At 44.4% G+C, this 24,652-nt stretch overlaps 1 protein-coding gene across 3 annotated transcripts in view; it reads right to left on the bottom strand.

Moving 5' to 3' along the window:
* Positions 1 to 24,652, bottom strand: part of LOC144752216 (arf-GAP with Rho-GAP domain, ANK repeat and PH domain-containing protein 1-like) — a 309,705-nt gene that overhangs the window by 262,355 nt on the left and 22,698 nt on the right. For 2 of the 3 annotated variants that reach the window (XR_013594053.1, XM_078640182.1), the window contains exon 2: positions 10,241 to 10,515. Coding sequence is in view for 2 of the 3 variants with exons in the window: in XM_078640182.1 (XP_078496308.1) it covers positions 10,241 to 10,470 (230 nt within the window). In the remaining variant the exon portion in view is untranslated. Of the gene's footprint in view, positions 1 to 10,240; positions 10,516 to 20,396; positions 20,448 to 24,652 lie in introns of all 3 variants that reach the window. The other variant, XM_078640183.1, reaches the window with a different exon arrangement.

Raw genomic sequence — 24,652 nt, 5'->3', positions numbered from 1 at the left:
ATATATCTTTGGCCATTTACAAATCTTTTAAAACACAGGAACTGAACCAAGGTAAGTGGATCAAGGATGTCTAAAGCTTTTTCTTGCCACGGACAACCAGAAATTTCTCTACAAATCAAAGGTGGCATTCTCACCTTCCTAAGGAAGTTCAGGTGACAAAGTTTTAATTCTATGAGCAACTGTTTGAGAAATGTTTCATTTTGTGCTGTTCATCTCTGGAATGCAGTTGCTGAGAGAGTAGGAGGAAGATTTATCTTATAGTAAGAAATGGGTTAGGTTTGAAATATTACATGGCTGTTTCTGATTTGCCAAAGTGACCCTAACCATGATCATACCACGCTGAATTTGCAGAATCTATTAAAAGAATGTGTCATTTGTAAATAAAAATTCTTGGGCTTTGGCACTGTGGGAATCATTCCAATTTAGGCAGGATCATTTTCTTCATTTTGCTTCAGGGGGATTTTGTTTTACTTCTCTCCTGAGACTTTGCCATTTGTATCACATGTTCTTATTTGGATGTTGTCTGTACCCTTTAAGGGTTTGACTCTCGGGTTTTGCTGTTTTTGTTAGGGCTAAGTTTTATGTTTCTGTATTGCTGTAATTTAACCTTTATAGCATTTTCATGTATTTTTCTCTGACTGCATTCACAAACATTTCTGTAATAAATCTATTTTGCTGTATTTTTTATCTAGAACTCAGTTATTAGTTCTTCTTCATTTATTCTTTTACTCTGCTGGAATTTGTATTTTTCCAAGAGGAATGTCTTCTCTGACTGCTAGATCTATTGGGGATTCTGAAGTAAATTGAGTAAGAATTGTGGTATTCAAAATATTGGGGTTCAGCTAATTATTGGGGTTCGGCTCCCACAATGCGCCTGCATGCACCATGCCAATCAAATGCTTCCTGCGGCCAACAAAGGGTAACCAATCTCTAACCTGTCCCAAAGGGCCAATTAAAAACTAGCAATTCCTCTCTCTTTCAACTTCTAAAAGCATTGCACACTCTCATCCGCCTTATGCCAGCCACACTCACCTCGAAGTAAATTACAAACAGCCTTAAGAAATGGATACTTTCCTGATTCATCCAACCACTTCTCCGGAGATATACATTCCTCTGTAATAAGGCAAACGACCACATTATCATCTGACAACCACTCCCCATATTCTTCCGCATTAGAAGAACCACTCTCTACCTTGAGAAACAATCTGCAAATGTATTTATCAACACTGGAATGTAATTTACATAAAAGTGATAGTCCTGCAAAACAACTATCCACCTGCCAATCCTTGTAGACACTGAATCAAGATCTTTTTTGTTTAAAATCTCTTGTAAGGGCTTATGATCAGAGAATACCTCTAAGCACACCATCCACTGGAAATGCTTAAACTTCTTAAAGGCGAAGTACACCGCCAAAGCCTCTTTCTCAGTTGTGGAATAGTTTTGTTTGCCTACTCTCTGGGTTCTACCGTTATGTTGTACTTGTTTTAGAACTGTACCTCAACCTAAATCACTAGCATCCATCCATGACCAGGCGATATGGCAGACTGGGTACAACGCCGTGAAGTTGCTTAGCATAAGCACATTCAGTTTAAAATCCAAAAACTCTTGCGAACAGGCATTGGTCCATTCAAATTCGACACCCCTTTGTAGAAGTCAACACACACCACAAGTCTTCTTTGTAAAAATTGGAATAAATTACAAATAAAATACAGCTATCCCTAAAAATGTTTGCAAATCTTCTTTTCTCAGCAGACTATGCAGTTTCTGAACAGTTCCCACTAATTCCTTTCAGGGATGAATGCCATCTGTTGAGATTATCTGTCCAAGATAATTCAGCTCAGCACATCCAAAGCTATTTTTCTTTGCCTTCAAGGTCATACCATGGTCTCCAGGTACATACATTCCCTTCTCCTCTCTACTATTATGTTCCTCCAATGTAGCACCATAGATTAAAATTTCACCTAGAAAGAATTTGATTCCAGGAAACATTCAACCAAACTACTTCTAAGCCTCTGAAGTTGATCATAAGCCTCTGAAAAACACACACTGCTGAGCATAAGCCACATTGCATTCGATTGAAATGATATCTCACATAGTTATGAAAGACGTAAAATCTATGACTCCTCGCTCATTCTAACCTGATGATATTCAGAGGTGAGATCTTGAGTTATGAAAAGTTTTCCACCACCTAACAGCCCTCCCATTTTGCTGATATTGGTCGAGGAAACCTATCTTGTACAACCCTTTTGTTGATCTCTTGCAGGTCCACACAAAGCCTCACGCCCCCAGACCCCGACTGAGGTATAACAGGAGTGAACAGCAATTCCACAGCTTCTCCAGACTCAATAACACCCCTCCACACAATTGGTCCATTACAGCTTTGAGAGCATCTTGCAAAAGGCTAGCTATCCCTCTTACTTTACAAGCAATAGGTTGTGGATAATTAATCAAACAAATAGAATGTATGTAACCATGCACACACCCAATCTTATCTTAGAATACCTCAAGTTACTAGCAAATAAACTCCCTTTGTAGATCCCTATCCTGTGCATCATTATGATTAATAAACACAAGGGAATTAGCATTAGAGGGAAGTTAAATGGCCGGTTGTTGATGAAGACAACTTAAAACAGTGCCACCCACCACAGGGTCATATACCTTATCTTCAGTCTAATACCTCAAAATTCGATGTCGGCATTGAAGTATTCGACTAATTTGATGGGTTTATCACCATAATAGGGGCTAACATAAGGTTCTAATAAACTCTAAATCACTGGTTTTTAATTTTTCCTTATAGTCAAGGTTAGAAACCGCTTGAGGCGAGCCCGAATCCATCACCGTGATGCATGGTACACAGACAAAATATCGAAATTAAAATATCGATATACAATAATATCGATGTTTTAATTTCGATAGTATAGAATATCGATGTCCAAAATATCGACAGACAGAATATCGTTTTTTTAAGGTATGTATGTTACTAATATCGAATTTCACTAATATCGAAATTTTGTTTAGTGTTATGTATTTTAATGTGTTGTTTATATGTTTGTTAAACATGTTTTGTAATGTATGTTTGAAAATTTGTAAATTTGTTTACATTTTGCGTTTTAGTATCAGAGCGGGTTGTGGGTTTATAGGGGAATAGGGTGGGAAGTAATTTAATAATAATTAATTAATTAATATATGTTTGTAAATATTTTTAATTAATACTTAATTGGTAATTAATTAATATTAATTAGTTAATTAATATAATTTTGTACATATTTTTAATTAATAATTAATTGGTAATTAATTAATATTAATTAGTTAATTACATTAATTAGAGTAATTTTTTTATATATAAATTTTTTTGTTATTGTTAATTAATTAATTGGGAAACAATAATATTAATTAGTAAATTAAATTATTTACAGCTAAAGTGCTAATATATTTACTTTATTGTTATTAATTAATAATTAATTGATAATTAAATAATATTAATTATGTAATTAAATTATTTAGAGTTAATGTGCTAATATATTTAATGTGTTGTTATTGTTAATTATTAATTAATTGGTAATTAAATAATATTAATTATGTAATTAAATTATTTAGAGTTAATGTGCTAATATATTTAATTTTTTGTTATTGTTAAATAATAATTAATTGGTAATTAATAATTATTAAGTGAATAAATGATATGATTTATTTCTGTGTAGTGGGTTGTGTGTTTATAGGGGGATAGGGTGTGATATAATTAAATGTAATTAATTAAAGAGATTGTAATTTTCTTTGGTATTTATTGTTAATTAATTAGTATATGTGTTAATTAGTTCATTTATAATTACATCAATTTAGTAATATTAATTGTTATTAATTGATTAATTGAAATTTATATTAATTGTCTTTTTTATATGTGTAGTGTGTTGTGTGTTAAAGTGGGAGTAGTGTGGGAATTAATTTTTACCCCCATGCTATCCAACACTTTCCCTACTGTTGCACCCTCTGGAGTGTGAATAGTAATTTTTACCCCTACGCTATCCACCGGGGAAACAACCTTTACAACGCAACTTTTACAACGCACTACCATTACAACGAAATTTTTACAACACAAAAACCATTACAACGCATGTGTTTACAACGCATGTTTTTACAACGCAGGTACCTTTACAACGCATACCATTACAACGTAAGTATAGGTAAGTATATAATAATATTTTAAATTTTATATGTTTTTTAAGGGGTATTTTTAGGGTTCAGGGTCAGTTTTCTGTTTTTGGGTAAAAGGGTATTTTTAGTGTTCAGGGTCAGTTTTCAGTTTTTGGGTAAAGGGGTATTTTTAGGGTTCAGGGTCAGTTTTCAGTTTTTGGGTAAAGGAGTATTTTTAGGGTTCAGGGTCAGTTTTCAGTTCTTGGGTAAAGGGGTATTTTTTGGGTTCAGGGTCAGTTTTCAGTTTTTGGGTAAAGGGGTATTTTTAGGGTTCAGGGTCAGTTTTCTGTTTTTGGGTAAAGGGGTATTTTTAGGGTTCAGGGTCAGTTTTTAGTTCTTGGGTAAAGGGGTATTTTTTGGGTTCAGGATCAGTTTTCAGTTTTTGGGTAAAGGGGTATTTTTAGGGTTCAGGGTCAGTTTTGGGTTTTTGGGTAAAGGGGTATTTTTAGGGTTCAGGGTCAGTTTTGAGTTTTTGGGTAAAAGGGTATTTTTAGGGTTCAGGGTCAGTTTTGGGTTTTTGGGTAAAGGGGTATTTTTAGGGTTCAGGGTCAGTTTGGGGTTTTTGGGGTACAGGCGTACAGGGTAAAAATAAAATAAATTTATATTTAAATTAAATCAATTAAATGAAATTAAAAAAAATAAAATTACATTCAATTATTACGTTTTTAATTTATTTTAAATGTATATGTATTAGTTTTAATTTTTTAATTATGTTTTAATGTTTTTATTTATTATTTGTAAAATTATATGTATTTTAAAATTATTTTTACATTATTATTTATACATTTAAAAAAACGATATTTTTAATTTCGATATTTTTGTACTACGATATTAATTTTTCGATATTTTTGTACTTACCTTTATGAAGATATGACTCCGATATTTTTGATTTCGATATTTTTGTGTCGATATTTTTGTATGTAGATATTCTGTCTGTCGATATTATGTCAGACAACCATGATGCATGCTGTTAACCTCATCAATGACTTGTAATACCACATCATCCAAATTAGAAAGTATCTTGTTAACTTAGTCACAAGATTTTACACTCCTACAACACTTTGCGAAATGGCCTCTCTTCGAGCACGCTTTACAGATAGATTTCAGGATGGGATAGTCTTTGTTGTTGGCCATATGACCAGAGTTGCCACAATGGAAGAAAGTCCCTCTAAAGTAAATTGTTGGATTTAAGACTTAAATCTTAGTGGAGGTGGTTTCACCTTTACGTAATGCCCCTACACAAGCTATAGAGTGTTCAACTTGTTTCACTCCCATTTTAGGACCTTTCTCGAGTCAGAGCTCTTGTCTAATTGTAGGTCTCCTTTTATCAGTATTACAGCCAGATTCGCACGAGGATGCTCGTTTGCCCAGATCGTTGTGTATTCATCAACTGTTTAATCTTGTTCTAGACCCTCGTGCCAAAATGGTATTATTCAAGGACAGCAGATATCTTTGGCAAATAACGCATATCTAACTTTTGATAGCAATATCAAATTCATTCAAGCGTGCTTTGACATTAGTATCTTCATCTGATAAATCTGGCAACTTTTCAAACACCTCTAGCCTCTCCGGCCCCCAGACAGTGGACCAACAAAGAAGTTTTCTTTTCTGCATTTAGGTTTGAACGGCATTCTTGTTGACAACCTAGTCAACAAGGAGCCTGATTTAGATATTAGCAGACAGGTTAGTCCGTCACAACGGTGATAGATATCCTGTCCGCTGAAATATAATCCCATAGGATATAATGGGATTTATATTTCGTCAAAATAGATATCCATCACCGTTGTGACAGAATAACCCATCCACTGAGATCTAAATCAGGCCCTTAGTACTGTGGCTTCAAGGGGGAAAAAACACTACTTGATAGGTTGCTGGGTTGGGTTTATTTTGAAAAGCTCCAGCCATCGTCCAACGGGTTGCAGCAATCAGCACAAGATGGAACCTTCATACCAGGTTAAAGCAGCGCAATCCCACAACCCCAGACATAAATTCCATTAAATAAGACCGCTGGAGCATTACACCGAGAAAGACTAGAAAGCCAGTCCTAGATACCACACCAAGTCATACATACATCAAAAAGCAAGGCAGCAGGCCTTCTCCATATATGAACCCAGGACCTGGACCAACACCCCAGTCTCCATCAGGCCCGACCCAACCCTACTCCAATGTAGAAAGGATGAAGACGCACCAGCTTGAAGAACCCTATATCAGGATGCAGAAACAATCTGCTTCTGTTCCCAGAACCCAGCCACCTCTTCAACCACTATGAGGCGGTATACCCACCTTTATCTGCTTCTGATCCCAGAACTCAGCTACCTCTTCAACCACTATGAGGCGGTATACCCACCTTTATCTGCTTCTGATCCCAGAACCCAGCTACCTCTTCAACCACTATGAGGCGGTATCCCCACCTTTATCTGCTTCTGATCCCAGAACCCAGCGACCTCTTCAACCACTATGAGGCGGTATACCCACCTTTATCTGCTTCTGATCCCAGAACCCAGCGACCTCTTCAACCACTATGAGACGGTATCCCCACCTTTATCTGCTTCTGATTGCAGAACCCAGCCACCTCTTCAACCACTATGAGACGGGATCCCTACCTTTATCTGCTTCTGTTCCTAGAACCCAGCTACCTCTTCAACCACTATGAGACGGTATCCCTACCTTTATCTGCTTCTGATCCCAGAAACCAGCGACCTCCGCAATCATTGCTAGACGGTATCCCTACCTTTATCTGCTTCTGATCGCAGAACCCGGTTACCTCTTCAACCACTATGGGACGGTATCCCTAACTTTATCTGCTTCTGTTACCAGAACCCAGCTACCTCTTCAATCATTACTAGACGGTATCCCTACCTTTATCTGCTTCTGTTCCCAGAACCCAGCGACCTCTTCAACCACTATGAGACGGTATCCCCACCTTTATCTGCTTCTGATCGCAGAACCCAGCGACCTCTTCAACCACTATGAGACAGTATCCCTACCTTTATCTGCTTCTGTTCCCAGAACCCAGCTACCTCTTCAACCACTATGAGACGGTATCCCTACCTTTATCTGCTTCTGTTCCCAGAACTCAGCTACCTCTTCCACCACTATGAGACGGTATCCCTACCTTTATCTGCTTCTGATCCCAGAAACCAGCGACCTCCGCAATCATTGCTAGACGGTATCCCTACCTTTATCTGCTTCTGATCGCAGAACCCGGCTACCTCTTCAACCACTATGAGACGGTATCCCTAACTTTATCTGCTTCTGTTACCAGAACCCAGCTACCTCTTCAATCATTACTAGACGGTATCCCTACCTTTATCTGCTTCTGTTCCCAGAACCCAGCGACCTCTTCAACCACTATGAGACGGTATCCCCACCTTTATCTGCTTCTGATCGCAGAACCCAGCTACCTCTTCAACCACTATGAGACGGTATCCCTACCTTTATCTGCTTCTGATCGCAGAACCCAGCTACCTCTTCAACCACTATGAGACGGTATCCCCACCTTTATCTGCTTCTGTTCCCAGAACCCAGCTACCTCTTCAACCACTATGAGACGGTATCCCCACCTTTATCTGCTTCTGATCCCAGAACCCAGCTACCTCTTCAACCACTATGAGACGGTATCCCTACCTTTATCTGCTTCTGTTCCCAGAACCCAGCTACCTCTTCAACCACTATGAGACGGTATCCCCACCTTTATCTGCTTCTGATCCCAGAACCCAGCGACCTCTTCAACCACTATGAGACGGTATCCCCACCTTTATCTGCTTCTGATCCCAGAACCCAGCGACCTCTTCAATCATTACAAGACGGTATCCCTACCTTTATCTGCGTCTGTTCCCAGAACCCAGCGACCTCTTCAATCATTACGAGACGGTATCCCCACCTTTATCTGCTTCTGATCCCAGAACCCAGCGACCTCTTCAACCCCTATGAGACGGTACTCCTACCTTTATCTGCTTCTGATCCCAGAACCCAGCGACCTCTTCAACTACTATGAGACGGTATCCCTACCTTTATCTGCTTCTATATCCCAGAACCCAGCGACCTCTTCAACCACTATGAGACGGTATCCCCACCTTTATCTGCTTATGATCCCAGAACCCAGCGACCTCTTCAACCACTATGAGATGGTATCCCAACCTTTATCTGCTTCTGATCCCAGAACCCAGCGACCTCGTCAACCACTATGAGACGGTATCCCCACCTTTATCTGCTTCTGATCCCAGAACCCAGCTACCTCTTCAACCACTATGAGACGGTATCCCCACCTTTCTCTGCTTCTGATCGCAGAACCCAGCGACCTCTTCAACCACCATGAGACGGTATCCCTACCTTTATCTGCTTCTGATCCCAGAACCCAGCGACCTCTTCAACTACTATGAGACGGTATCCCCACCTTTATCTGCTTATGATCCCAGAACCCAGCGACCTCTTCAACCACTATGAGACGGTATCCCTACCTTTATCTGCTTCTGATCGCAGAACCCAGCTTCCTCTTCAACCACTATGAGACGGTATCCCTACCTTTATCTGCTTCTGATCCCAGAACCCAGCGACCTCTTCAACCACTATAAGACGGTATCCCCCCTTTATCTGCTTCTGATCGCAGAACCCAGCTACCTCTTCAACCACTATGAGACGGTATCCCTACCTTTATCTGCTTCTGATCCCAGAACCCAGCGACCTCTTCAACCACTATGAGACGGTATCCCACCTTTATCTGCTTCTGATCCCAGAACCCAGCGACCTCTTCAACCACTATGAGACGGTATCCCTACCTTTACCTGATTCTGTTCCCAGAACCCAGCGACCTGTTCAACCACTATGAGACGGTATCCCTACCTTTATCTGCTTCTGATCCCAGAACCCAGCTACCGCTTCTGATCCCAGAACCCAGCTACCTCTTCAACCACTATGAGACGGTATCCCTACCTTTATCTGCTTCTGATCCCAGAACCCAGCGACCTCTTCAACCACTATGAGACGGTATCCCTACCTTTATCTGCTTCTGATCCCAGAACCCAGCTACCTCTTCAACCACTATGAGACGGTATCCCTACCTTTATCTGCTTCTGATCCCAGAACCCAGCGACCTCTTCAACCACTATGAGACGGTATCCCTACCTTTATCTGCTTCTGTTCCCAGAACCCAGCGACCTCTTCAACCACTATGAGACGGTATCCCCACCTTTATCTGCTTCTGATCCCAGAACCCAGCGACCTCTTTAACCACTATGAGACGGTATCCCCACCTTTATCTGCTTCTGATCCCAGAACCCAGCCACCTCTTCAACCACTATGAGACGGTATCCCTACCTTTATCTGCTTCTGATCCCAGAACCCAGCCACCTCTTCAACCACTATGAGACGGTATACCCACCTTTATCTGCTTCTGATCCCAGAACCCAGCCACCTCTTCAACCACTATGAGTTGGTATTCCCACCTTTATCTGCTTCTGATCGCAGTACCCAGCGACCTCTTCAACCACTATGAGACGGTATCCCCACCTTTATCTGCTTCTGTTACCAGACCCCAGCTACCTCTTCAACCACTATGAGACGGTATCAGTACCTTTATCTGCTTCTGATCGCAGAACCCAGCGACCTCTTCAACCACTATGAGACGGTATCCCCACCTTTATCTGCTTCTGATCCCAGAACCCAGCGACCTCTTCAATCATTACGAGACGGTATCCCTACCTTTATCTGCGTCTGTTCCCAGAACCCAGCGACCTCTTCAATCATTACGAGACGGTATCCCCACCTTATCTGCTTCTGATCCCAGAACCCAGCGACCTCTTCAATCATTACGAGACGGTATCCCTACCTTTACCCCTGTACAGTGCTCTGCTGCCTTTTTTCTAAGAGCCAAAAAAATAGAACATACATTTACACATACATCTATAACTTGAACATGGCCCCTGCACAATGACATGGTAAGCACATTTGTGAACTGTTCCATATTTTTAGACCTAATGTCTCTGATTTGGAATTCCAAGCAGGTCAACACATAGGGAAGGGGTCTCTTTCTAACCCCACTGTCTCTTACCTCTTCAGGGTCCGGGGGGCATCCTTGGAGTTGATGGAGTAGAGGAGGTTTGCCTCCGAGGTGGAGGCGGTGAGCCAGCCTGATCTGGTGTGTTGAGGCATTGAGGTAGGAGTCTTTGACAGGCCAGAGAAGGATCTGCAGCGCGTCTTGGGGACCCCAGCAGCCGACGCGGATACCGACAAACAGCGGAAATGAAAGGGAAGCCCCACCTCATCCTGCTCGTCATCCATTGGGGTCAACTAACGGGTGCTATGACATATGCATAGCCGAAAAACCTAGGAGTAAAGATCCAAGATTCAATTTATTGCAACTTTGTTATTATTGCTGTTAATGTTACCTTGTGTTTTCATTATTGTTGTTATTGCCATTGTTATTATTGGTTTTATTGTTAAAATTATTACTATCGCTATCTCATTTTTTTAAAAAGAGGCATCAACATACTAAACAAATTTGAGAAAAGTTTTGCGACAAATTACCATAATCCAAAAATAGTAAAATAGCCAGTGAAGGCTTCATTAAGAGTTGCTGGTTATTTGTTGTAGTGATACTGGAGGGGGGGGGGCTGTAATCTTGGATTCGGCACAGTATCCCGGCAACAAATTACAAGCACTACAAGGTATTCCTCTATTGCCAGACGTTTTTAGAAAGACTCTTGTCCAGGCTTTAGTGCTTAGCCGCCTGGACTACTGCAATGGGCTGTTAATATCAGCAAATGACAACTTGCTAAGTAGATACCAGGTGGTTCAGAACACCGCTGCAAGGCTAGTTCTTAATGCCCCGCCCAGAACTCCCTCCCGCCCTCTCCTGGAAAAGCTTCATTGGCTACCGATCCGACAACGGGTAAAATTTAAAACCTGTTGCATTATTCAGAAGAGTATCCATGGTTCAGGTCCCCTGTACCTGACTGAGAAGTTTGTCCCTTATAATCCTGTACGCACCCTCCGCTCCAGCAATCAAGGTCTTTTACAGGTTCGTCTATCAGAAGGGCAAGACTGGGCGGTAGAGCTCTCTCATTCCTGGGTCCCAGTCTCTGGAATAAACTTCCACCTACCCTCAGACTATGCACTAATCATTTAGCCTTCAAGAAATTGCTGAAGACCTTTTTGTTCTAATCCAGCGTCTCTCTCCTCTCAAGATCTTGGAAGCACTGTCTCTTTTGCCTGCTAGGTGTACTTCGCGCAGAGATACTCCTTCGGGAGTCGAGTGTAGCGCTATACAAGCATATACATAAATAAATAAATAAATTCCATACGGAATGTGGAATAACACGCGGATCCAGGAATACTGGCTTCGTTTCTGCATGTCATTCCTTTTTGCATCCAAATAACAGGTCTTTTTATGCTGACTTTTACCACCTGCTGTAAATAGGTTGTAATTGGCAGTGGGAGAGTGCTGCAGGTTGGGAGGGGGTGCTGCAGGTGGGGAGGGGGAGGGAATGCTGCAGGTGAGGAGGGAGTGCTGCAGGTTGGGTGGGAGTGCTGCAGGTTGGGAGGGGGAGGGAGTGCTGCAGGTTGGGAGGGGGAGGGAGTGCTGCAGGTTGGGAGGGGGTGCTGCAGGTGCGGATGGGGAGGGAATGCTGCAGGTGAGGAGGGAGTGGTGCAGGTTGGGTGGGGGAGGGGGTGCTGCAGGTGGGGAAGGGGTGCTGCAGGTGGGGAGGGGGAGGGAATGCTGCAGGTGAGGAGGGAGTGCTGCAGGTTGGGTGGGAGTGCTGCAGGTTGGGTGGGAGTGCTGCAGGTTGGGAGGGGGTGCTGCAGGTGGGGATGGGGAGGGAGTGCTGCAGGTTGGGTGGGAGTGCTGCAGGTTGGGAGGGGGAGGGAGTGCTGCAGGTTGGGAGGGGGTGCTGCAGGTGGGGATGGGGAGGGAATGCTGCAGGTGAGGAGGGAGTGCTGCAGGTTGGGTGGGGGTGCTGCAGGTGGGGAAGGGTGCTGCAGGTGGGGAGGGGGAGGGAATGCTGCAGGTGAGGAGGGAGTGCTGCAGGTGAGGAGGGGGTGCTGCAGGTGGGGATGGGGAGGGAGTGCTGCAGGTTGGGAGGGGGTGCTGCAGGTTGGGAGGGAGTGCTGCAGGTTGGGAGGGAGTGCTGCAGGTGGGGAAGGAGTGCTGAATGAACCATAACCAGGGGGAAAAGTACGTCCTTTGCAAATCAAGGTACAGAAGTGTACACGGGGAGGTGAAGCACCTGAGGCCATTGCTTAGAGGAAGTTGAAGGGGGTTAAGAGCACACCCTGCCTCACTTCCCAGCACCGTTCGCCCCTTTGCATTGTGGTAAATGCAGCTTTGGAGACGCACCTGTGTGCCTGTGAGTGATACTGAGACCCGTGAAGGCGTTGGCAGCATTTCAAGCAACCCCAGATGAAGTTGTTTTTTGATCTCTGCTGATGAAGAATGAAATCCAGAAACACGTGTCTAGAGATGGACAGCACCGTCTGCACCAACTTTGGTGAAAACCTACAGTCAATATTGAAGCGCTAATTATGTACCGCATTTACCATAATGCAAAGGGGCGCACTGTGCTGGGTGTGAGGCAGTGTGCTCCCAACCCCCTTTATGTTGAAAAGGCTCCCGTGAGCCGGCAAGCTGACGAGCTTTGGAGACACACCTGTGTGCCTGTGAGTGGCACTGGGACCTGTGAAGACTTTGGCAACATTTCCAACAACCGTAGATAAAATAGTTTTTTTTTAACTCTACTGATGAAAGATGAAATCCCAAAAATATGTGTCTAGAGATGTACAGCACTGTCTGCAACAACGTTGGTGAAAATCTAGAGTTAATATTGAAGTTAGCACTAATTGTGTACTGCATTTACCATAATGCAAAGGGACGAACTGTGCTGGGGTGTGAGACAGTGGGTTCCTAGCCCCCCTTCTGCTTAAAGAAAGTTACTAGGGAGCCAGGCATGCCTGAGAGGTGAAAGATTTAGCTCCAGTCCAACCAGCATCCCATAAGCACTGGTCTGTTTGGAAATACTCAGGACATTAGCGAGTCAAGGTGCATCATGAGACCTGTTGACAAAGCAACTACTGGTGTCAAAAAACAGCTTTAAATAATGTGACAGGGAGGGAGACCTGAAGCAAGAAGGGCTGATGGCTAACAAGGTTTGATCAGCATAAAAGAAGCCCTGGAATGTGTTAAAGGAACTCAGTGCAGAGTAGGGCAGGCCTTTGGGCTGATGCCAGTGTCACCAATGACAAAGACACCGCCCTGCAAGGGCAGGACACCCAGAGCCCAGGAATCGACAGCTGGAGGATTTCACTCTATTTTGCTCGCCCTCTATACCTTTTGGAAAAAGCATAGGCTAAAGTGACGTTTTAATTAGGCATGATAATAATATATCTGCTAATATTAATAAACGATCAAAATTCACTGAAAAAACACACGCTAAAGAGAGGTTATAGTTAGGTGGTGAAATAAGGTAAAGTTTGATATTTAAAATTTAAAAAAATATTGAAATGAATCAGTTACAGTGTACTGAGCTAACTATAACTTGCAGCCCTGCCAGGCACGCTCTATGACCTCACTACATAGCTCATGACTTATTTGTTTTGCGAACAGGCTGCATTCTGGGGAAAGTACAGGGTTTTGTGTATCGTGGGAGAACAGGAAGTGGCGGTAAAAATAACACCGCAGGCCACTGAGAGCAGTGATGAGTCATGAGTGGAGTGTGGGAAGCAGAGGCAGCAACCACAGTGCCAAGTGCACAGCCTGGCTGGGGGAGCAGGCCTGATCAGCAGGAGGTGGACCTGGGCGTGACGCAAGAGTGCCCGGCGTGACACTGTGATCAGCAGTAGACGGACATGAGCGTGATGCAAGAGTGCCCGGCGTGACACTGTGATCAGCAGGAGGCGGACATGGGCGTGATGCAAGAGTGCCCGGCGTGACACTGTCACGCACTGTCACTCATCCGACACAGAGACAGCACATGCCACAAACCCACAGCACAAGACCTCTCTCACAGTGCTGACACGGCAAGATCATCATTCTGTGGCTGCTGCTTCTATCAGATATGCGGAAAGAAATATAAAAAAAATGTAACAGAGCATTGGGCAAAATCTCAGGAAAATGAAAAAAGTAAAACATCAGATAAGATGTAAAAAGTAAACAAAAATTTCCACTGGAGGCAAAAGACAAAAAATAATCCTGGTTTCAAAAACAATAATCAAGAGCCTTTTTGTCAAAAGGTGCCCACTAGAGGGCAGGAACACCCGGGAGGAATGTATGACGTTACAACGCAATTTTTACATTACAATATCCATTACAATGAATGTTTTTACAGCGCATGCCATTATAACGCATACCATTACAACGCATACCATTACATCGCATAATTTCGGGGGGTAATAGTAGGGTAAGTGTTGGATAGTGAAGGGGTAAAAATTACTATTCCCACTCCAGAGAGTGGAACTGAAGGGTAAGTGTTGGATAGTTTAGGGTTAAAATGACTATTCCCACTCCAGTGAGTGCAATAGTAGGGTAAGTATTGAATAGTGTAGGAATAAAAGCTATGCGTTGTAATGGTGTGCGTTGTAATAGTATGTGTTGTAGTGACATGTGTTGTAATGGCCGCGCTGTAATGGCATGCGATGTAAAGGATGTTGCGACGTAATGACAGTGTTGTAAAGGTAGTGCGTTGTAATGACTGCGTTGTAAAGGTTGTTACCCCACCAGGAGTACTCACGAACAAACCTCAAGTCAAAGATGCTCACAGAGGCTGGTAGGGCTGGGGAAGGCGGGGTGCTCGAGGCTGCCTCACTTGGAAATGTTGCTGGCTTTTGAGTGTGTAGGATGGACTTCAGCAATCACTTCAAAGTATTCTAGACTAGCTCCATCGGGCGACTCCACTTTATGCTGTTTTGTAATATTCTCCTTCCAATTAACATTTTGTTACCAATCTTGGCTCCGATGATGGGGACTCACTGAAAACCCCCGCCAGTCCTGAATACCTAGTATTCCCGTTCTCGTGAGTTTCCACTGACCTGTTGCCTTTAATCAATTCCCTGAGCATGCTTCGCGGCCTTAGTTTGCCCTGAATCCTGACAGTAACATAGGTCCTCGAGAAAGGAGTAGTTGCTCTCTCCAATCATTTCTGCGGGTCTTCATCCAAGAAAAAGCACTGGGGAACTGCATCGAAGGAAACTCCAACTGCTGCAAGGAGATCGTATGGATCGTTAAGGATTTCAGCTCGCTCTCATCCACTGCCACTAACATCGCTGCCTCCCAGCAACTCCGCGACCACCTATACAACTTCTTCCACTGCAAGATCGCTAACATCTACAGCAACTTTGCACACCAACCACAGAGAACTCTTTGCTAACCTAACCACCACCAGTCTAGATGGCCACCTGACCGAATGGACAACCCTCACCAGAAATGACACATCAGCTATCATGTGGACCATCCACTCAGGGGCCCCAACTGACCCATGCCCCCAACACATCTACAACCTGGGAACATCACCAATCAGCACCACCCTGACCACATCATCAACATCTCCTTCATTTTGTTACTTTCCCGGATAAATGGAAACTTGCAGAAATCTACACGCTCCTCAAGAAGCCCACAGCTGAACCAAATCAACTGAGCAACTTCTGACCCAGCTCCTTGTTTCCCTATCCAGAAAAGTGATTGAGAAGGCCATCAACAAGCAACTCACAACCCACCTCGAACCTCACCATCTTCTAGACAACACTCAATCAGGATTCATAAAGAACCACAGCAGCAAAAAAGCACTCATCACGGCCACCAATGACATTTGAATAATCTTGGACCAAGGAGAAACAGCGGCCCTCATCCTGCTCGACCTGTCTGTGACCTTCGACACTGTCTCCCACAACACCCTATGCAGAAGACTCCATGAGATTGGCGTACAAGGATCCACTCTCAAATGGATCTGTTCTTTCCTCCCTTCCAAAGGGTCAGGCTGCCACACTTCACGTCAGATACCAATAAATTGATATAGGGAGTATCACAGGGATCGTTCCTCAGCCCCCCTCCCTTTTCAACATATATATGACACAGCGTGTCAACATCATCCAATCACAAGACATCCCTGTCATCTCCTATGCCATGACACCCAACTCATCCTCTCCGAGATGGACAAAACAACCACAGCCAATAACACCTAACATGAAAAATCCAACAGAGCACATGCACAAACTTTGAGGAGAACCTTCTCTTTAGTATTGGTTTGCAACTTCTAAGGCTCTTCCTTTAAGGGTGTAGTCCGTCTCTGTTTGTTTTATCAGTTATTGTTAAGGTTTTGCTTATCAGCTAGGTTTCTTGTTACTAAATGTATACATGGCTGAAGAAGGTTTTTGTTTATTTTGAAACAATACATTTTCACCACAGATGACAAGGTCTATATTGCACAAGGCTATTAAACCATATAAAACTTGCTGGAAAAAAATAACACAGCCAGAACCAGCTTCACTAACTGCATGAGCATTGTAATAGACTGGATGCAAACCAACAAGGTGCAGCTCAACTCAGACAAGACGAAGTACTGGTCTTTGGCAACAAGACCTCCCCATGGACCTCCACCTGGTGACTGTCGGAGATGGGACCAACACCCACAGAGCACGCAGAAATTTAGAGCTCTTCCTAGGCAACAAGCTCAGCATGACAGCTCGTCAACGCAGTGTGCACCTCCTGCTTCCATAGCCTACGCATGATGCACAAGATCTTCAAATGGTTACGTCAGAACACCAGACAGACTGTCACACAAGCACCCATCACCAGTAGACTGGAGTACGGCAACACTCTCTACACTGGAATCTCCAAACAACTCCTACACAGACTCCAGAACACAACTGCAAGACTTATACTTGACCTCCCATGATGCACACATATCACACCGCAACTCAGGAAGCTTCACTGGCTCCCCATTTGCAATCGCAGCCAATTCAAACTTCTCAAGCACACATACAAATCCCTGCCCTACACAGGACTAGAATACCTGAACAGCCGTATACACTTTCATCAACCCACCAAACACCTACGCTCTGCCTTCCTGTCACTCATTCTCTGCATCCGTAAAAGCAAAACTGGAGGTCGCTCATTCTCCTACATCGCACTCAAGACATGGAGCGACCTCCCTCAACACATCAGAGCCTCCGCCGCACTTCTTGAGTTCGACAAGAAGCGTAAGACCGGGCTCTTTGTATAAGCACCTCGGGGAACACAACCCTACACAGCTGCTCAAGTGCCTGGATACCCTCTCAGGTAAATAGTACGCTATACAAATCAATAGAAAATAACATTCATGGTCTTCCTAGCAGCACATCAGTTATCTGGGAATTCTGAAACTGGTCGAGCAGCCTCATCTAGCATGGCAGCTCCCATCTCTTAGCTCTTAAAGGAGGCAAGTTTCCCAGGACACCAGCAGCAATTTCCAGCTAACTAGCAACTATTCCCAGTAAAGAAGCAATCATTCCAATAGATCAAGGTTAGGATGACCTTGAGGGCCTTTTCAGGGAACGCAAACTCTTAGTTCATATAGCAAGATTTGTAGGGCACAGACGTTCATGACAGAGTTAGGAACAGCTCTGAGTTTTTTCCTTGAGCAGGATTCCACCTAGGCCAGAGGAATTAGAGATCTCCTTTTTCCCAGATAGGAGTCCCGGGCTCACTATAGCACTGGAACCAAGCTGAACCCGACTGATGACCCCATAGCTAAGGCGAAACCGATCCTTGGTTGCTTGTGTTCTGTTTCAGGGAGGACCTGGCCTGGCTATTCAGGCTGGACTGTTCCCACTGGAGCAGGATGGAGATGGATTTGCATTTAGCTGGGTCCAAACTGAGGTGGCCTGGATTGGGATGCGGCCCGAGTAATTACCAGTAGTTGAGATTAATTCAAGTATTCCATCCATCACCGTTTTGTATCTCCTCTTCTCAGCTCCTGAAGTTCCAGTAGAGTGAAAAATAGTTGCTAAAGAGAAATTCTAGAGTGTAATTGGTAGGACCCCTAAACCAATCATAAACACATCGCCAAAGTCCTCACACTTTCCCATTAATGAGATGCGTTTCACGCCCTTGTCTTGGTAAGCCAAATCTCCCAGAGTTCCTAGCAAGTGACATTCTGCCCCACAGAACGAGCTCTAACCAAGCACTAACCAACCCTACGTTAACCAAACCATCTCTCCTACTAACATAACATAACATGTGTATTTGTGAAGCGCACGTTCACCCTGAGGTCTCTTGGCGCTGAATAACAGATGTTCATTGTTACCCAACTCAATCGTACTCATTTTATCGACCTTAGATGGATGAAAGGCTGAGTGGACCCGCCGGGATTTGAAACTGTGACCATGAGGATGATCATAGGCCCCTATGGTGGATGCATTAGTCCACCAGTCCCGGCTGGGACAAAGGGATGGCAGTACCTTCTTGTGACAAAGTTTACTGGATTTCCCACAGGGCAGAAAGCCAGAGCGTCCAGGAGGCACCTTCAGCTGGATCTGCTGTGGTTACTTAGGTCTATTCACATCTGTGGCAGGACAATGAAGGCCAGCTCTAGCCAATCACCACTCAGCAATTTTGATAGCAGATTTTATTTGCATTTTTATTACACAGAGGAACAACACACATAAGGATGAATCCCATTGAGGTAAAAATGTCACGTCGTTTGACATTCCGCACTACACCACACTACACCCCCAGCTTGATGGTTTATCCCAACATTTAAACACCAAGATCAGTATCTGGTGACGCGACCTATGGCGTGGTCTTGGACCCTTCGTACTAGTAATCATTCCGTGTCTCCTGGATTCTGTCACATTTTGGGGACAGCGACAGGCATGATATCCATACATCTGTCTACAGCGATTGAGAGCCAGTTTAATTTTCAACGCCTGAGTCAATATCCCTTGAGGGTCACCAGGACTAAACCAATGATGGGTTTTCTATATTTATTAGAGTTAAGTTAAAGCCAAGTACAATTAAAAGCCCATTGATGAACAAGGGATAGCAGGAGAGTCCAATCTCCCATAGGACACAACATTGTATTTGTAACGCACACACCCACTCGTGGGCATCTTGGCGCTGATTAACAGATATTTATTGTTACCCAGCTCAAGGGTACGCATTTTATTGACCTCAGAAGGATGAAAGGCTGAGTGGACCCACTGGGATTTGAACCTGTGACCATGAGATTAAACATAGGCTCATATAATGGACACATTAGACCACTGAGCCACAGGCCCAACTTGCACATTGGTCCACTGTGGCTGCAAAACACGGACGTCCTAAACTGGATGGGAGATGTCCCTCTTTTCTTCGTTATGTCTCAAATAGTGTGGGTGGGAGTCGCAGAGCTTTAAGTGGCTCGGGCCCCTCTGGGTCTCAAACCCGGTAGTAACTTAAAAGGGACATTGAAACGGCTCCTTTTTGGGCCATGAAGTCTGGTCATTTACTTCTCATGCGAAAACACTGATCGATTTCTATACAATAAATTTATACAGGCATTGCAAATGCAATAGGTCTCGCCTTCGTTAGAGTTGGAGTTATTGGCATTTTAAAGTGCCAATGTTTTTTTACCTAGCCATGTTGCAGGGTGCAGTGCCATATTTGGCCAATAGAGGTCCCATGGGCCATATGGTACTGCAACATGGCTAGGTAAAAAACATTAGCATTTATAATGCAAATAACTCTAACTCCAACAAATGCGAGACCAATCGCATATAGTTTGATGAGCTGCTCGGATGAGTAGAAAGACGCAGCTCCTCAAAGTCTATTTTTTCAATATTGTAAACTTTTTATAAGCAGCACAGCAGGCTGCCTACTAAAAGCATAGAATATTGAAAAAATAGAGTTTGGGGAGCCGTGCCTAAAAAAAGAAAGTCTCGTCCGCCATTGTTAAAGATAAAGGCGTGCCTCGCTGCCGTGTGCAGAGTGTAAGCCAAAGCGGGAGAGCTTATCCTGCCTCCTGCAACAGCAGCTAGGAGGTCATGAACAAAATAGTGCTCACAGACTGTAAATGAAACATAAGGGGTAACAACACATGTAACAGGGGAAGTCCTCATTGGAGGTTACAAATGGAGAAAAGGCAGTACTAAGCAGAGACCACTAAGCCTATTCACAAATAAAAAGCCACCATTTACAAAGGACAGTAAGAGGAGCCAATTAAAAAGCTGGATGGAAAATGGGTGGAGCTTCAAGTCCATACCTGAATACAGCATGTCTCAAAGAGACCACGAAAGCGATGCCTTGGTGAGACCTGAAAAACGTAAAGGTAATCCATGTCACTCAACACTCCAAGAAAGCCAGCTGGTTCCCTCCCGCCCTTCATGAGTCCTGACGGCTCGAGAAGAGATGGCGGAGCAGCACGACACCCCGGAAGACCACTTGGCCTTCAAAACTGCTGTCACCGCACACCACACCTCATTAGAACAACAAAGAAAGCAGCTCAACATATTTGATATTTGATATTTATGGGTTTTTATAAAGCGCGAACTATCGCTCCGGGAGGAGCATCTTGGCGCTGTGCAAGCATGAAGAAGATAAGTGATCGATGATAAGTGGTGAGGGTCTGGAACTAAATAGCTGCCAATACAGAGTTGTCAGGTTGCTGATATACCCAAGTCTTAAGGAGTTTTCTGAATTTACTCTCTTTTTCAGTTAGTCTAAGATTCACGGGTAAGTTGTTCCATGCCCTTGCTGCCAAAAAGGTAAAGGTTTTCCCACCCCTAGTCTTATACTTGAACCTGGGAATCATTATAAGATTTGTTCCAGAGGATCTCAGACATCGTGAGGGGTTGTAAAAGGTGAAGCGTTTTCGAAGGTACTGGGGCCCTGTGCCCTTCAGAGCTTTAAAAACGGTAAGTAAAAGTTTAAAAAGAATTCTTTTATGGAGTGGCAGCCAGTGTAGAGAATTTAATGCAGCTGAGGCAGATGACCTTCTGGGGAGTTTCAGGACCAATCTGGCGGCTGCGTGTTGTATACTCTGAAGCTTCCTCAGGGTGGACTTTTTCACTCCCACCATTAGGCCATTGCAGTAATCAAGTCGGGAAAGGATCAAAGCTACCGCGACTGATTTTCTAGCTGCAATGTGGAGGAAGTCAAAGAATTTCTTTAATGATTTGATAAGTCCGAAGCATCGACCAGCAGTGATCCTGACATGATCGTCGAAGGAAAGGGAAGAATCAAATTGCACACCCAGGTTCCGCGCGGAAGATGCTGCACTAGGTGGGGCCTCTGATCCTATGGGCCACCAGTCCTTCGGGCAGAAGGATAGATTTTTTCCCAACGGTATGATTTCAGTCTTTGCACTGTTACACCTCAAGTGATTTGTGTTCAACCATAGAAAAATATCAGAAAGACAGGTCCGGAAACGCAAAGCTGCGTCCGAATACTTTTTATCAATGGTGACGACGAGTTGTGTGTCGTCAGCATATGACGTGACGAGGATCCCATGGGATTCTATCAGAGCGAGGAGGGGGGCCATATAGATGTTAAAGAAAAGGGGGCTTAATATGGACCCTTGAGGAACTCCTGATGTAGTGGGTTTTTCGCTAGATAGATAGGGACCCAGAGATACAGTCTGGGACCTGTTGAACAGGAAAGATTTAACCCATGACAGAGCTGTATCAGTCACGCAAATCTCTCGCATTCTATTAATCAGAATAGTATGAGAGATAGTGTCGAAAGCTGCTGTTAAATCGAGCAGGATGAGGACGGCTTGCCTTCCTTCATCCTGCAGGAACTTGATGGAATCAGATAGTTCTATCAAGGCTGTTTCTGTGGAATGACCGGGGCGAAACCCTGACTGTTGAGGGTGCAGGATGTTATGAGTCTCTACAAATATTTTTAATTGTTCATATACTAACTGTTCCGTGATCTTGCCAAGGACAGGCAGTAATGAAATGGGGCGCATGTTCGTGAGGTCAGTGGGAGATTTGTTCAGCTTCTTCATCAGGGGCTTCACAATAGCCTTCTTCCAGTCGTTGGGCACTATCCCTTGCTCGAGGGATTCATTGATGATTGAATTAATACAAGGATTTACTGCCTCGATAAGGTGATGAAGAATACCAGGAGGGCAGGAATCAGTGGGAGCTCCTGATTTACATGCCAACATTGCCTTACTAGTTTGTTGGAGGGAAACGGGCTTAAAACTGCATAGCGGGGGTAGTTATCCATTACCTCATAAGAATTGATAGGGGGAGAGGGAAAGTCTTTCTGGATGATGACAATTTTATCCACAAAGAAGTCTGCTATTTGGTTGCACAGAGATTCAGACGGTGGAATTTCAGGCGTGAGGGCTTTGGGGTGGGTAAAAGACTTAACAATTGTGAAAACAGTTTTTTGTTTTTGTTGGGCTTCATTTATGGCCTTAGTAAAGTATTCCCTTTTTGCTGCTTTTATGTGAGAGTGATATAGCTTCCTCTGTTGGACGTAAAGTGCTCTTGCACTCTCATCATAAGATTTTCTCCAGCCTCTTTCTAATTTACGGCATAGGAGATGACTATCGGTTAAAATCTGGGTAAACCAAGGTGCGTTGGGTTTTCTGTTATGGCATTTTGCCTGATGGACTTTGGGATCAGAATGGTCTAAAACAATTTGATCCATCCAGGCATGGAAATTACGCGAGTCGATTTCAACATCGCCATCGGCAACATACTCAATAGCAAAGAACTTTTCGCCATGGTGAAAGAAACCCAGTACAGACGCAGCAGACATCCCAACCTCCCAAGAACTCTGCAACAACCTCGGCACCTTCTTCCACCGCATGATTAAGGAGATATAAGACAGCCTCGATACACAAGACCCCTCCCAGCCTACCCGCAACCACTGCACCCAACGACACCGGACCCCAGCAGACTCTTCTCATCTGGACCCCCCTCACTGTTGACGACACCTTCAAGATCATGAAGAGCATCCACTCCAGAGCACCCTCGGACCCCTGCCCGCACCACACGTTCAACAGAGCCGGCATCTCCATCACCCCCGAACTCTGCCACAACATCAACGGCCCCATCCTCTCCGCCACCTTCCCGGAAAACTGGAAACACACAGAGATCAACTACTTGCTGAAGAAACCCTCTACCGACCCAATGGACCTCGAGAACTTCAGACCCATCTTTCTGTTTCTGTTCCCTTACAAGGTCATCGAGAAGGCCATCAACACCCAACTTTCTGAGTTCACCGAAACGAACCACATCCTGGACCTCTCCCAATACGGCCTCTGAAGCAACCACTGCAAAAGACCGCCCTCCTTGCCGCCACAGACGACGTCCACACCCTCCTTGACTGAGGCAAAACTGCACGGTATGCACAAGACGCCACAATGCCGGCATCAGCGACAAAGCCCTGCAATGGATCAGCTCCTTCCTCACCGGCCAAACACAGAGAGTCAGACTAGCACTGTTCCACTCAGAATCCACAGAGATCAGCTGTGGGGTGCCTCATGGCTCCTCCCTGAGCCCCACTCTCTTCAACAGCTACATGGCCCCACTTGCAGCCATCGTCAGGAACCACAGACTCAACATCGTCTCCTACGCTGACAACACCCAGCTGATTCGCTCCCTCACCCATGAACCCACAGTCACCAAGATCAACTTCCACAACGGGATGAAGGCTGTCACCCCCTGGATGAAGAACAGTATCATCGAGCCTACCTCAGAGAGGACCGAAGTCCTTATCCTGTGCTCTGCCCCCTCACCTGCGATGACTCCTGGTGGCCCGTAGCACTTGGATCCCCCACGACACCCATGCACAAAACCTCAGCATAATCCTGGACTCCTGGCTCACCATGAACCACTAGATCAACACAGTCTCATCATCCTGCTTCTACCCATTATGCATGCTCCGAAAGATCTTCAAGTGCATTACCACCGAGTCCAGTAAGACGGTCACCCACGCACTCATCAGCAACAGACTCGAATACGGCAACGCACTCTACGCTGGCATCACCCAGAAATCCTCAAGAAACTGCAGAACATTCAGAACGCCTCCGCCAGACTCATCTTCAACATCCCCCTCCTCAGCCACATCCCCGGCCACCTGAGAGACCTCCACTGGCTCTGAGTCAACAATAGAATCACCTTCAAGCTCCTCACACACGCCTACAAAGTCCTTCACAATGCGGCACGTGGGTACCTTAACCACTGCCCCACATTCCCCGCACCCTACCAGAGACAACCGCTCCGCCCTGGTCACCGTCCACTCTATCCACAAGACCACAGCTGGAGAAAGATCCTTCTCCAACCTCTCCACCTCAGGAAATCCCAGTCACTGCCTCAATTCAGGAAGAATTCAAAATAAGAACTGTCTACAAGGGATTTCCCCTAAATTAAGTATTCTTTGTTTCAAGTAGTTTTGAGTCAGTCACATCTAATTAGACTCTAAAGTGTCCAACAGGACAACTACAATGGATGCAATTTTCATAGAAAAAACAAGCAAAGCACACGGAGAGTCCTATTTATA

The sequence above is a fragment of the Lissotriton helveticus genome, chromosome 4_2 (genome assembly GCF_964261635.1).
Source record: "Lissotriton helveticus chromosome 4_2, aLisHel1.1, whole genome shotgun sequence".
Classification (NCBI taxonomy): Eukaryota; Metazoa; Chordata; class Amphibia; order Caudata; family Salamandridae; genus Lissotriton; species Lissotriton helveticus.
This window is presented reverse-complemented; position numbering and strand designations above follow the sequence as displayed.